Source organism: Seriola lalandi, unplaced genomic scaffold (assembly GCF_002814215.2).
Source record: "Seriola lalandi dorsalis isolate HSWRI2012SDOR001 ecotype SW California unplaced genomic scaffold, Sedor1 jcf7180002054748, whole genome shotgun sequence".
NCBI classification, from domain to species: Eukaryota; Metazoa; Chordata; class Actinopteri; order Carangiformes; family Carangidae; genus Seriola; species Seriola lalandi.
In genome coordinates this window covers 674,015-689,631 of record NW_019525301.1, presented here as the reverse complement: position 1 = coordinate 689,631, position 15,617 = coordinate 674,015, and the positions used below count along the sequence as shown (strand labels likewise).

Below are 15,617 nucleotides of genomic sequence, written 5' to 3'. Positions count from 1 at the left end.
GCTTGGCGTATCTGGCTCAGTGTGCGGGCTAATCTCTGGTGATTTACATTGGTATTCATGCGCTTAACAAACTGTAATAGCTGTCCCAGGTGCTTTGAGAAGGCAATGTTTATCACAGAAAATGACTATAATTGGCTCATTTACACATCGGCAAAATATCATGGAAAGCATCTGAATAATGGAGCAGCAGAGCAAACAACATGGTAAAGCCAGACCGAGTAAAACAGTCACAAACAATCACTTCTTTCTCTCTATCTCCCTCTCTCTGCGTATTGTCTCTTTTGGCGACTCCTCCCCCTCTAACCCCCTCTTTCCTTTTCTCATAAATGATCCGGTCCAGGTTATGTTTTCACTCTCGTGTTCGATAATCACTTTGTAGGCATGCTCATCACACACACAGTGAATGACGTCCCTGTATGCACACAACAAGCCCTTACTTAAAGGGAGTGCGATGGCCTTGATATGTAACATGAGATCAGTGAGGGGCTTCTTGGAGCAGGTGATCACCTCATGTTCACCCTCCTCGTTGCTCCATTGATTTAGGTCCGCCAGGTCCTCCAGACAAAGTATCAGTGGAGGAGATCACTGACAGCACGGCACAGCTTTCTTGGACTCCCGGAAGAGACAACGGCAGCCCCATCACTGGCTACATCATCCAGGGCCGCACGCCTTTTACTGTGGGCTGGCAGGCTGTAGACACAGGTAGCATCAAACACTCCTCCTGTCCTCCTTGTAATATTCATGGGGTCCATATGTAGGTCTTTATTATTTATTTATCATTCAATTTGAGTCCAGTTGTGCAGTAGCCTGATTTTCTAAGGCTCTCATTTCCACATTGCAGTACCAGAAGTGGTCAATGGGAATATGCTGACAGCCACAGTGGTGGGTCTGAATGCCTGGGTGGAGTACGAGTTTAGGGTGGTGGCTCGCAATGCCGTAGGCCTGGGAGAGCCCAGCCCAGCCTCAGCCAAGACCAGGACGGAGGATGCCAGTATGTAAAACTAAACACTCATCCACACACAAAACTATTAGACAGTAAGGTGGGAGATTATTTTGTGATTTTAAATTTATTTACCAGGTTTTCCCATGGATTTATTACCATAAATTAAATTTGATTTTAAAGGAGCTACTGTATATGTAGGTTTTGCTATTGCTGCATAGCATAACGTTAGCATTAAGCTGTTTACTTACCAGTCTTACAGAGAGCTTCAGCCATTGTTGAATTTACAAGACAAAAGGTTATGATACATCCTCTGAGCAGCGCCTCTGTTCAGGAAAGACTGGACGCTAAAGTGACGGAAGTGTCGGTATCGGAAAGTGATGAGACAAGACCAGAGCTGGCTGCTTAGCATGCTAACTTCAGTAGAAGAATATAAGTGATAGAAATAGAAGCAAAACAAACGTGTTGCTTACTGGAGACAGCTCTTGTTGAGTACAGGAATGAAGCTTGATGCTGAACTCACAAAATGTCTTCTAGACTGGTAAGTAAACAGGTGCTAATGCTAACATTGGCTATGTTGTGACAAACAAATTACAAATAGCTCCTTTAAGCCAAAAACTGTGGATAATTAAAATAAAGCTTTATGTTCTACTGGATAAACTTAAAATTGTTGTACAGAGCCTAACCTTTACTTTTACTGAAGGTAAATTAATGTTAGACACTGACTCGCTCTGTCCCCTCGTAAAGTAGATTTAAATAATTAATGAAATGGTGTACCGGTGCTGTTTAAGATGTGTAAAATGCGCACTGCATATTTCTCAGTTTGGAGGTGAACACAAAGTTGCTCTTTAATGAAGTCAGAGGAAAGCATAAATCCAAACAGTTGCTAGTAATAAACAGAACATTATGTTTGCATTTTAATGGAAATATCAAACTGTAGATAGTCACTTGAAATCATAATAAAAAGTGACATTTAACATATGTTACAGGTTTTGTAGTGGAGAGGTCTGTGTGTTTGAGCTTCCATCATTAGAAGCAATGCAAACTGTTGCTTTTACACTTGCAGTGTGAAGTGAATCCTGATATTCAGTCATTGTATTGTGTGCAGCTTATGTAACTGAAACAGCTATATTTTTCATCAGTGGCTTTGCCACTTACTCTTAGTTGGTGTCACAAGAGTAAGTGGCAAAGGCAGCTGTTATCTGGTGTCACATGACTTTGGGTAGCATGACAGTGTGAGACAGAGTCTGAAATTGAGAGAGTTTGCAGCAATTGAATGATTTTAAATAATATTTAGTTACTTTATCTGAATAATGGCACTTCGTGATCAGAAAATAGCTACTACTATTCTAAAGTACTAGGGTTAGTGAGATTTACTGTTTTTGTAAACCTATTACGTAATCTGCAATACACAAACAAACAGCTGCATGCACACATAAAGTCCCAGGTTCCCGCAAGTATTTTTTCCAGGAAGTGGGAGCAGATGTAGGCAAGAATCCTGGAGAGAAACCAGGATGTAAGTTCCCAGGATTCAGCCCTGCTAGGCAACCACACACGGGCATCACACATAAAGGCTGCCTTAACCATTTGCTGATATGACACATTAAATGTGATGCTTCACTTGTTAAAGGATACTATAAAGATGTGCACAACTGCTCCTCCACCTACACTTTCAGCTTTGCCATCGCACCACGGTGCACAGTGTGATGGCAGAGCTGAGTGGGAACAGGGATGAAGTGGGTTGACTTTAATGTTATTTGCAAAAATTACAAATCTTGGTTTGAGGTTTATGTACAGTGACATCTGGGCAATATCAGTAATTCACAATTCTCTGAAATGTTTGTGTTTGCACACAGTGAGGGACTTGTGGGGTGTAAAATAGAAGACAGTATCTGCGGCAGGCAGCCTTGTCATAAGGCTACAAGTACAGTTGAGGCTTGTCGTTGAGCTTTGTAAACTGTGTTCTAATTGCTCCCCTCTGGGCTTTACCTCTCAGTTCCTGATACAGCTCCCACTGATGTCGGAGGTGGAGGCGGCACAAAGTCTGAATTAGTGATAACATGGGAGGTAAGTCATCTGTCACATTTTACTGTTCTCTCCATCGCAGAGTAATGGTTTTGCTTAATTGTGCAGAATTGAACGGAGCAATTTTATGACCCACATTAGAGCGAGACACCTCTCCTCCGGCTCAGCCTCCAAGAGCCATTTCTCCCTCCAAAAGCAGGGCCAGAGAGCACTTCCTTTGAAGAGTTTGGCACTTTAGCCACAATTACATAGCCATGCATGAGGAAAAGATAAGGTAAAAAGGTGATTGTTGAGTGTTCTGGGCGGTAACGGTGAAGAAAGAGGCTGTGACTAATCACAGAAGCCCTCGTGGAGGTACAGTGCAGAGACGGGCCTGTCTGTGCCTTTGTCTGTATGCGTTTTAATATCACTATAGTTTTGTGTTTCGCTCCCAGCCTGTGCCCGAAGAACTGCAGAACGGAGAGGGCTTCGGCTACATCATCGCCTTCAGACCGGTGGGCACGGTCACGTGGACGCGGGCGGTCATCTCTACAACCGGCGTGGCACGTTACGTCTTCCGCAACGACACCATCCCGCCCTTCTCGCCTTTTGACGTGAAAGTGGGGGCATACAACAACCGAGGGGAGGGTCCTTTCAGCTCTATTGCCTCCGTGTATTCGGCGGAGGAAGGTACAGTACAGACTTCACAGCCAAGCAACACAGAGTGATGCTTAAATAAGCTATAATCTCTCTCCTTACAACTGTGACCTTGAATAGCAATGATGAAATGAGTTCTTTAGTTCCAGTGCTGTTATTTCCCTCCCCTCTCTAGCTGCGAATGTCAACTTGATATTAGTTATCATGCTGGTAGATTACAGGAAATCCTAGCAGACACTTTCCGCACCGTGCTGTCAGGGAGGTATCCTGTTAATTGAATTTGCTGGGCAGATAGTCTTCCCTTATGTCAGTCACAGATCCCATTAAAAGAGAGCGGGGAAATAGCTTTTCAGTGAAACTACAGGTCTATTCTGTGCCTTTGCTCTTATTGCTATTAGTGTGTGTGATGGTGTTGGATGAGTTTGTGGGATTCTCACCAGAGCTCTATTTCTGCAGTCCCCAGTGTGGCTCCTAAGAGGGTTAGGGCTAGAAGTGTGTCTGCAGCACAAATTGAAGTGATCTGGGAGGCTCTCCCTGCCATCCCTGAAAGAGTGCTTGGATATGAGGTAGGTTGTGACTCACTACATAATCTTTTTTTTTTTTTTTTTTTAATAACATGATAATTTAGCTTTTCCTTGTGGCTTGTTTATCAGCTCATAATCATCCTTTCATTGTTCTTCAAATGAGTTTTTCTCTTTTTTTTCAACTTATAATATTCTACCTCATGCATCTCTGCAGAGAATTAGTTTTAAAGCGTAATATCATGGACTGACCTCAACACTTTTTGGCGCACCAACAGCAAAACCCACAGGAGGAATATAAAATCCCTCACCCATTCAAGAATGCAAAGAGGGCTTTGCTGTTTTTTCCCCCAACGGTGCTCTTTCAATATCTGTCACCTCTGGCCCTCAGCACAAAGCTCTCCAGTTGCCATAGCGCTGGCCACATTGTCCTTTCAGAACAGAGCTCATTTCTCCAAACGCGGTTCTGAAGTGGATTTAAGCTGCTGAATCTCAATAGACCACCAACAGTATAGGTCCGGAGCTGTTGGCAGCACATGTGTGATGCTCAGCCCTTTAATTAGATGTTGTTAGGATTGCAAATGCAATCCAGTCTCATGTTTAATGTAATCACTTATTACTGCTCCAAAGATAACATTACTGTAAACTGAATTCTGGCACTTATCATACACAGCTTTAATTGATAACAAATTTGAAATACAATAATTTATGGGAGGTGGAATAGCAGGAGTGCTCCTGGGGGCAGACTTCAGATTCCACACATTCATTTTAATTATTAAGTGACTTAACTCTTATGTCACTTAATACTAGACACATGAATATTGAAGATGACCCAAAGCAAGTGGCAAATTAGCCCCTTTGTGTTATCAAATATCGCTTCACCTGCACCCTTAATAGGAGGCTAACAGCCTGAAGGAACGCAAACTCTGCTTCTTGTTTTACAAGAGGGCAGAATCCTGCTTTTGCTGTAGAAAGTGGTGATTTGTTAGTACGGATAAAGCATTTTGAAATCTTTGTAACATCCATAACCTCTTCGCTTTTAATATCCAGTTTCCTCAGACAAAAGTAAGAGCTGAGGTTGTTTTTCATAAACAAAACAGGCAACAGTCATGAATTTTTCTTCCTGGGTCACCTATCATATGACCCACTAATGTTCTGTTTATATGACCGGGGTGTTTGAGAGGATGTGCATCAGTAATTGAGACTCCACTCTTGAAAAATTTATTCATCATCATCGCTCCCTCCCTCCCCTGCTGTAATACAAACAGCATTTCAGATTTCATGATGGAATATGAATTTCAATAATGCAGTGAAATGCGCCACTAGAATCCGGCTGTTTGTGGCCGCTTGTGACTTTTTTTTCTTCTCTTTCTCCTCCCAATAGGTTGTGTACTGGGAAGACGACACCAAGCCTGACACTGTTGGCAAAGTGCGCATATCTGGAAACTACACGCTGGTTAACATCACAGGGCTGAAAGCGAACACAGTGTACTACCTCTCTGTGGCTGCTTTCAATACAGCTGGCCCTGGGCCGCAGTCGGCACCCATCAACACCACCACAAAAAAACCACGTGAGTCCGTCCCCCATAGGCATTGAAATCATTTCTAAATGGTCCTCGTTCATGAACCATGTCAGCCCCTCTCGAGTGACGTCGCACTGTCCTCAACGTGATAGGCATAGCATTTCTTCAGCTTTGTTGGCTCTGCTCATAAAATTTAATCTGACAAGAGAGCTTTCCATTTGCCTTGGAAGAAATCAAGGGAACAAAAAGAAAAGATGGGTTGGGTGGAATGTAGCGGCAGTGACAATATAGGTATTTAAAATGGACAAGTGATGTTAAAGCTAGACGAGACAAGTGTTGCGAAATTTTGGGATTGCATCCTACAGACATTCTGCAATATGAGTAAGAAAAATAACGACGGGATGCTCATGTTTCATGACGCCAAAAGGATTCAAGGGTTTAGCTTCTTGTGGCTGTATCTGTGTTTCATTTCCTGTGGCCAGAGATTTGCTGCCAGTGACCGTACAGTTCTCGACGCCACAGTTTTGTTTGTGAGAACAGTGAAAATTCTATAATGGCCCACAGAGCTCAATGCACTGCAGCTTAAAAAAACGAATGCAAATGAAGAAAACATCCTCACAATTTGATTTAAAAAAAAAAAAGGTAGCAATGTTGGACAGACGACGTCATGGTACGTCATCGTCTTTAGTCGCAGGGGCGGCCACCTGGACCAAATTCCTATTGTTTTGTAACTCATTTTTGTTTAGTTCTGTGTGACTACATTTGTTTGTTTTTTTCCGTGTCGTGTATTTGACTTGCTTTGTCACGCTTGTTTCCAAATGCTGCACCTGTGCTGTCAAATTGGTGAAGATGTTTCCTTCATTTGCTCATGTTTTGTCTATTTGCATGTGTTTTCTAAGCTGCGGTGCACTGAGCTCTCAGGGCCACCATAGAATTCACTCATCTTAATTAGTGTGGTGCTCTGCTGTAGCCACAATTTATTATTCAGACTGATAAGATGAGTTGTTGTTTTTTTTTTTATCAAAATCTTTCCAAGTGGAGCTACTATATAAACCATAAATAAATTACTGTACATGTGTGCAACAATATCCATAAGAAGTATCCTGCACTAAAGTATATCTTTACCTCTTGTTCTTTTTCTAGCTCCAGACCGGGCTCCTCTCAACATACAATGGACCATGATTGGCTCCACGCTCACGCTGCACTGGGATCCTGTAGTAGCCATGGAGACAGAGTCAAAGGTCACTGGATATTTGGTAGGTCCCAGTTCGCTCTGATTTATCTTCAGAATAAAGGATGACAGTTTTTTTGCATTAGCTTATTTCTCTGTGCCCCCCCCCCCGCCTCAGGTGCTGCTGAAGAGACATCGCTACAATGACATCAACACTATCTTGACCAACAAAACCACGGCGGAGCTCAGCCTCTCCACCAATGACAACTATCTAATTCAGATCAAGGCCACAAGTGATGGTGGCGACGGTGTGGGCAGTGAACCCATCCACATCCACAAACTAAGTGAGTTTACTGTTCTGTTTGCGTTCTTCATGTCACTTCCTTTTTGACCACTGATAAAGCTTTAGTAAGGATTTGATAATTCAGAGAGTATATTTAATTTGGCCTCATTGCATCCCCTTCCAACCATGTGTAATAGACTTATTTTGAGTGCGAGAAAAGCGACCTTTTTAGAAATGCGTGCACGGTGTCATCCATCTCTGCCATTGGGTTATTATTCCTTGTTGACTGGCTGCACAGCGCGACAGCATATAAAGCAGTACTGTGCTTCCATCCTGCTGCTGTGCAAAATTGTGAGGCGGCTCAGTTTGCCACTCTCCTCTTTGATGTGATACGAACTTTATCTTCTCGGGATGCTTAAATAGCCTCTCCTGTTGAAAGAAAGTAATAATGTAGATATGGAAAAAATTCACAGTTGGCTTTTGATTTATGATGACTTGTCAGAAATTTAGAGGCTAGCACAACAGAGAGCAGGTTTTTCTTCTTTTGATCGCAGGGGTATTTCTGGTTCCTCACGAGCTGCTCTGCTGGTTTTGGTTGCAGGCATGGGAGCGCGGGGCTCAGGAGCGAGCGCCTTTAGCCCGTTGTACCTCTCTGCAGTCCTCATCAGTGCACTGCTCTGCTCCATCTGGTGATGTCTAATCAGAGTTTACGGAGCGCTCTCCCTCCCCCCCTTCCATTCCCTCAGTCAGCCTGTCCTACGTTAACCCTCCACTGGACTGGCACAAGGCCCGGGCTTCTGTGGCAGGACTGGGAAAGACTGGAAAGGACTGGACTGCGCCGAATTCTTAAAGGGACCACGCCACTTCTGTTAAAGGACCATCAGCTAGAGATGTGATGATTTGCGTGCATGATATCTTTCGGTATTTCTTCCAGTGTCATAAGTGCCGCCATGCTCTAGGTTTCATTTTTGAAGTTATGATGTCTATATAACTTATCTTCTTAGTATCTCAGGAGATACTAATGCCTTAAACCCATTTTAAACATACAGTCCATACCAAAGTAGGTGACAAAGGCTGCTTGCTTTATGGTTTCTTTAACCCTATATAAAAAAAATATTTTCTACTTGCAGGAATTTTTCTTCTCAAGATCAACTTCTCAGCAGAAAGCCTGTCATCACGGATGCATTCATATTTTAATATCGCAAAATTCTTCTTATGGGTTAAACTAAACATTGCCATCATAATAACCACACAGCCCATTTTTTGCAGCTTTTGCAAAAAGAATCATCCATTGCAGACTTAAGAAGTTTTACCAGGCTTTGTCAAATGAAAAGAAATGAGAGATGCAGAGCAAACATGTTCAACTGTGCCTCAAACCGGCTTATCTCTGCATTCTGAAATAAAATTAAGTCCATTCGAGAGCCACATGCTCCTGAGCTTTAGGCTACTCTACAATACCCTGATAGACCTTGGCATTTTGCTCTCTATCTCATGCTCCTCTAAATAATAAATGCCTATCACACTCTGCATTCTCTAGTCTAGTGAAAAAGCTGGGATTGCAGAGAATAGAGACGTGTGGTGTTACTATGTCAAGCAGATCCCATGTGTACTGTTCCTTCTCTACATTTAGATGACCTGTGTTCTAGATACGTATATCATATCACAGAACATGTACCATGTACACCTCGGATGACCAGCTGGCCCAGTGCACAGTGGACTGCAGGATAACAGTGCCTTCACTATAGCTCACTCTGATTTTTTTTTCTCTCTTTCTCTTTCCTTTTCAAATAGCTTAGTAGGAAGATTCATGTTGCAGATGAGGCATTGTTTGATTTTGTTTCCACGGAAATTAGTTACGAAGGACAGGAAACTCAGAATGTAGAGGGAGCCCATTATTGTAAAGGGTATGTTGATTAAATTTTCATTGGGACAAGTACACTGGAGTAGCTAAGATAAAATGGGTTGGAAGCTTTAGGAAAGCCACAGTGGATTGAGATATATGGTGGAAATTTTGGTCCAAGTATTTATGGTCTGTGGTATAATAAATGTATGACTCCATCCGTGGCATAATTTATGGGCTATTAAGGCATCAGAATAATTGATGCCAATACCGCAGTGAAAAGAGCCCTGACTGGAAATGGGGTGAAAGGCATGGCTGTCATTTTACTCCCACCCCATCCTCATCTATTGGACACATACCAGACTGAACAGTAACAACAGAACATTGCAACTCTGCTGAGGGAGCTACTTTTCACGCCCTTTTATCATGTGGATGAGTCTGTCAAAAGCCACCCAAGTAAAAGCTGAGGTGTGATTACTGGGGTCCTGACAATGTTCATGTGGATGTGGAAGGATACAGTCAACTGAACTGCTACACATTTACTGTGCCTTTGCCGAACATGGGGCTGTGTACGGTCATTAGCTTGGAGGCTTTCGTCGTCTGCATTTTGCACTCTCTAACCCCCCACCCCCTCTCCACCCAACCCCACCCCAAAGTCGAATGAAAGCACAAGGAATTGATGCAAGGTGACTGGATGTCCTCACTTAGCCATCTGAACAGGTGTGCAGACCCCAGAGGCCTCGTAAAAAGTCCAAACGGCCGACATAATCAGGCTGTCCTATCTGCTCCTTGACTGGTTTCATAAAGCTCTGTGCTCGTTGATTAGACTGCTGCAGACCAGTCAATGGGATATTGATTTTCCTGCCCCATTATTACAGCTGTCACAATTCAGCTGCTTGATTGACTGATGGCCACATTCTTATTGCACTCGTTCTGTTGTGTTACATTCAGTGATGTTTCAGATGCCCTCCACTACTTTACCCCTTATCAGAAGACTCAAAGGCGTTCTCTTTTTTTTGTTGTTGTGTTTTGGTTTGGTTTTTGAAAGCAATCTCATTTATCTATTTGCTCAATTTTTCACAGATTTTACAAGTATTTTGTAGTGTAGTGGTAGATTGTGACTTTGAATTGGAGCAGTGACCTGAAACTGATTGGCTGGTTGATTCTTTTGAGTTACACGTCGAACATGACCACTGTTAGGCTTTTGTGCTCGAGCAGTAGTAATACTGTATCTTTCTTTCCGACTGCGTAAAAGCCCAGTCACACCAGGATTTAAAACAGTGACAATTCAATGCAAAATCAGGGAGTTGATGCAATTAGTGTCAATTTTGACTTGAACCTTTTTGTGCTGTCACAGTAGCCAACTGTCATGAAATTGAGCTGAGAATCCAAAAACAGAGCTAGCTAACATAGCTTATTAGCTGTGTTGCTCCGTCCATTTGTACTTATCCCTCCTCTGTCAAAGTATAGCGTGCTCCACAAAAGAAGCATGGTCTGTAGAGACCAGTTTTGATTGTACAAATACATCTACATCAAATGTGTGAACTTAATGTCCTGATATCAGCCAAGCTAATGAGCTTGCTAACTGACAAGCTCATTAATGTGAAAGCTAGCTAATACGGAGGGGATTTTTTGCCCTTCAATTACTCTTTGCTGAATGAATCCTGGGAATAAGTACAGTAAATGGCACAGAAGAGAAATAATAATAAAAGAAAATGAAAATAAAAAAGAGGCTTAGAGAGCTTTTGTGACTGACTAGCACAAGCATGTTCCCAGCTGTCGAGTTAGTATGGCCACTCGCTCCTCAGCTACAGTTGTTCAAAAACTAGCTCTATTTCTCCATGATGTGCAGACGAATTTCGCTGTGACTCTTTCTTGTGTGACCGGGCCTCAAAGCAGCTTGTGTGTGTGCAAATACTTGATCCAAGTGGTGTTAATATTTCCGTAGATATCCAAATAATGTAACCTCATCGCCAAATGTCAGGCTAATAGGTTATTAATTTACAGTACTTAAATGTGTGGCGGTTTCTCAAGAGCTTTCTTTATTATTTACATAGTTGTAGTTCTGCCTAATGTTTCTTTCCTCTGCTCTTGCTCACATAAGAAAGCAAAACTATTGTTTCTGGCCACTATTGTTTCTGGCCATTGTTTCTGTGGTTAATGAATATAACAATACAAGTACAATCTAAAGGAACCACCATTTCAAATGTGTTGATCACAGAACAACAACATGTCTTTATATCCACAAGGTTGGTTCGGTTACATTGGTTTCTGTGGTTGTTGTCGCTAGAAAGGAGTGTATCTGGTGCAGTGTAAATAGCTTGCATATATTTTTTAAACATGGCCATCAAAGACAACCTTATTGCTTTTATATAGTGTGTTCTCCAACCTTAATACTGGTGTATTAATCAATGATCTCTGTGAGATACTGACATGTAGAATGGCATTTTCATATTGAAAAGTAACTGTTTTGTCTTGTATACTAAAATTGTGCATGTTAATCATTGTTTGTGAATTTGTGTTGGATTTTTTCTAAAACTATAACTTAATAAAAATGTTTATTCCAGCCAGTGGTCTGTTCGTTTGTCAATTGATTTTGGTTACTTCTTTGGTTACACTTTCAAAATAAAATATCAGATAATTAGGATTTCCTTATTAGCTAATTTTAAACTCTTGTCATGTTTTGCCATGGCAGACACTTTTTGTTAGTTTTATTTTGGACTTTTTACACTTCCTGTTTTATTTTGTATTGGTTTCCTTGTGTGTCTGTGTGTTGCTTCTTGTCATGGTCCTGTTTCTGTGTGGTGATTGTCTGCCCCGCCCTAATGTGTTTCACCTGTGTTCAATCACCTCTGCCTCCCTAGTCTATATAGTCCTTGTGCTCCCCTTTGTCTGTGTCGGTTCGTCTGTTTAGTTCAGGGTTTGTTCATGTCACGTTCACGTCTTGATTTTTGGTTAAATAAGCCTGCCTGCACCGTCTCCCAAGAGTTGACTGCATTTGGGTCCTACTTACCTCGCAAATCCTTGACAACTCTTGCCTTTTCCTTAGGCTTACATGTGTCAAAATCTAAGAGTTTTTTAAGTTTTCTTGACTCAAAACTACCACAAACTGTCAGACACTACCACAAAATCAGAGTCCAGTTAATTTTATTCTAGCTAAGAGGGGTGGTTAGTTTCAGGATCTCTGGCCAAATAAATTGCAGAGTTCGCTGTAGTCATCGTCACATAGTCGTAATTGGGAATTTGTAGGCAGCAGGGTACATACTGTACACACTGCAGAGAAGTGCAAGGGGTTCAACAGGGGTCTCAACATGAGCACAGCAGCAAATACTGCCTCAGGGCCTGCTAACAGGTCAGTGCTGAGCAATAGGTTTGAAACAATTACTACAAGATTATATATGGATATTTTCCAAAATCAACACAGAATGGCAAATTTATGCTCAATAATATATAAAATAATCAAACTGATGTACAAAGGAATAACCTGTGATTCAGTGTTGTGCATTAAATAAGACAAAACTCTACGTGTACAAAGATAAGTAATACAAAGATTTTTAAAAACAACTTGTCATGTGGACAGCAAACATTTGAAGGATTATAAGACAATTTAATCAAAATAAGATCATCAAGACTCTGACCAAATGAAGACTACATTTACTTCAAAAGTGTACATATCAAATGTAATAATAATTATGGTGTTTTTAGGGGATAGACAAATAAACTTAAATCTATTTTCAGGACCTATATGCCCCATGCAAATAAGCATGGACATGACAACATACAGTACATCGTTTTTTACTGATGTCGTTTGTGGTTCAGGGTAGAAATTACTCCTAACATCAATGATATGACCTATTTTAACCACTTAAAGTACAATAAGACCTATGAATTGATAGACTGCAGTTAAATAATTAATAATACTTAATTACCCGGTCTCTACAGATATCAAATAATATCTGATGTATACATGAAATATATGAAATTAAACATAAATGGTGACATAATTGCAATCCTTGATCTGACTGCAGGTGCCTCCTTCCATAATCCAAGGCAAGGATTACAGAAAGCCGCTGCTTGTGGGATTCACACATCAATGGCAAACAGGCCTTTTTAGTCAGTGAGATCTAAACAGGATTACTTTATTCCACAGAAGTTTGTAGAGCAAATGAGTGTTTCAGAATATAATCACCCGATTCATCAAAGCACAGCTTTGCACTGGCTTCTCCACTGCACTGCATTTTACCCATCATTAGCCCCACACATTCACAGTATCTATGAAGAATAGATGTTTCTTTATGTCTGACCAGAGGTCGTCTTTAAGTGATACACAAGTTGTGTGATTCGACCTTGTGCTTATGTGTCAAAAGGTTGCTCATTTGCTTTCTTCCCTTGTTGACCTCCTCATTTGGATTTTACAGTATCTGTGAAGAGATGTAATCCGTTATTCATGCAAATTATCGCCACCGAATGTCCTGTTGCAATGAGAAATATAGCTTCTTTTTTTAAGAAATACTGTTTTTGCTGTTGTGGTCTATTCTAATTGTTCGAGGTAATATTTCCTTCAGTTTGGGAAATTATTTTTAAAATATGGTAATAAACACAGAGTCACTCTGAATAAAAATAAAATACACTGGCTAAACTTTAAAAAATGAGGTAACAATTTGCATGGATCTCTTTAAGTAATTCCAATTTAGCCATTATTGAGTAAATCCCATGAGACTTTTATAGCTAGAGTAACTCAATTTCTTTAGTACCACTTTGTCCTTTAAAAGCTTAATTAGGGAAAACCAACTTAATTTTAATGAAAAAGTTTTGGTGATATTAATTGGCCAAATTACTCATTTAAGCTATTCTAACTATTCTAACTCTAAATTTATTTTACTTACATTCTACTCAGAAATGTCCATGCAAATTGTTACCTTGATTTTTAGTAGTAAGTTATTTTACAGCAATTCCAGTGTTATGATCAAACTGTTTATTGTAAAAACCAATGTCAACAGTGTCTAAATGTTCTTTTTACTGTCTTAATAATCACCTCTATGGTAAAAAATAAACATTCACACATACAGAAATTCTACAAAAATGAATAGATAAATAAATCCACACCAAAATTAGTTTTAACAAAAAATATGTTTTGAGAGCTCAAAATGAAACCATTAAGTCAAATATTTGCAGGCTTTTACGTGGAAGTTATCCTTACACAAGATAAAACAACAACATATTCAAATTATTAATTAGGGATTTTGGAGAACCATTTCCCTTAACTGAATCCAGTGCTTCACTCTCTGTGCATGTTAAACATATCTGATACATATTAAGACTTCCCTGAAAGAACACTGAAAACATCATAAATATCAATTCACATCGGTTGCCAGTATTGTGTCCACCTAGCTAAAAGCTAGCTAGGTGTACCTAATAAACTAGCAACTGTATGCTGCAACCATATGTTGCACACGAAACAAACACACAAACAAACAAGTTGCACAAAAATGCATTTTTTTAGTAAAGCAGTTAATTTTTTACACAAAAATTCCTTTAAAATACAATACCTGGCTTTTGGAAAACACCTCAAACGTGTTTTTCAGTTCTTTTTGGGTAGCTGAGGTTGAGTCCATATATCAGATCCATTAGCAAGGAACAGACTCTGGGTAGATCCATGTGTTCCAGGACTTCTGTTCCACCTATCAGGATCCTTGCACTGTCTGGATCCCACATTATCGCACTTCTGGTTATAAAAATCCTCTTCACTCATTGGGAAAATCCCCACCATCCTGGCATAAATGGGTCAGAATCACTGTCATGTCAATATCTGAGCATGAGTTTTTAATAATTACATCACTGGAAAAAAGACTGAAGGGTGTGATTCATGAAGCTTGTACTGTATCAATAACAGATCTCTACTTTGTTTATTATAATCAAATAATAAACTGATAATTGAAAAAATTCAATTTTTTTTTACTTTATAGTGGAATAAAGTTTATTTTATCTTTAATGAACCATGTTACATTTATTCATAACTTTAGCAGCAAATTCCTTTGCATCGCCATGATTGCAGGCCCTTCTCTTGATGACAACAAGGAGTCCAGTTTTGCCTTGAATGGTGATCCTTCGCTAACCCTCCCTTATCTGTATAAACATAAGACAAATTAAAAAGAAAAATTAGTAAATGTAGAAAATTGACAGTTTTACCTGTGCCTGAAGTAACCAACTTTAACCTTACACACAAATAACTAGTGCTTAAACTTCAACATGCATCTGTTAGAGGTTAAATCAGTAATGTCACCCATGTGGCTGTTGAACAAACCTTCATCAAGGTAGTACCAACTTTAAATTAGGACAGAGCTAAACACACCTTTGCATCTTTGTCACAATTAACACTGCAGACGTTTGTTCATCGTTAGACTGCGACTGTGAACAAAACATAAAAAAGAGTAAGCTACTTTGAAAACACTTTCTAGCTAAAAGTCTACCACCTTTACAGTTGCTAAAGTAGCTTAGGATAAGCTACAATTTCAATTTTAGTGTTGTTGTTATGACCGCGGTCATATTATTGTAGGTGGTTTGTTGTATATGTGTGTGTGTGCCCTGTGTTCCTGTTTTCTCATTTGTATGCAAATAGGTGTTTGGGGGAATTGGGGGAAAGGCTCTGCGCCCTGGTTGTTGATTGGCTGCATCCCC

At 40.3% G+C, this 15,617-nt stretch overlaps 1 protein-coding gene across 1 annotated transcript in view; it reads left to right on the top strand.

Annotated features, from left to right (window-relative positions):
- cntn3b (contactin 3b) overlaps nucleotides 1-11,505 on the top strand; it is a 54,453-nt gene extending 42,948 nt beyond the window's left edge. The window contains exons 14-22 of the mRNA XM_023424804.2: nucleotides 513-702; nucleotides 842-991; nucleotides 2,937-3,007; nucleotides 3,400-3,634; nucleotides 4,058-4,167; nucleotides 5,507-5,693; nucleotides 6,789-6,901; nucleotides 6,995-7,160; nucleotides 7,701-11,505. Coding sequence (XP_023280572.1) covers nucleotides 513-702; nucleotides 842-991; nucleotides 2,937-3,007; nucleotides 3,400-3,634; nucleotides 4,058-4,167; nucleotides 5,507-5,693; nucleotides 6,789-6,901; nucleotides 6,995-7,160; nucleotides 7,701-7,792 — 1,314 coding nt within the window. The 3' untranslated portion in view covers nucleotides 7,793-11,505. The remainder of the gene's footprint in view (nucleotides 1-512; nucleotides 703-841; nucleotides 992-2,936; nucleotides 3,008-3,399; nucleotides 3,635-4,057; nucleotides 4,168-5,506; nucleotides 5,694-6,788; nucleotides 6,902-6,994; nucleotides 7,161-7,700) is intronic.
- Nucleotides 11,506-15,617: the final 4,112 nt, after the last annotated feature.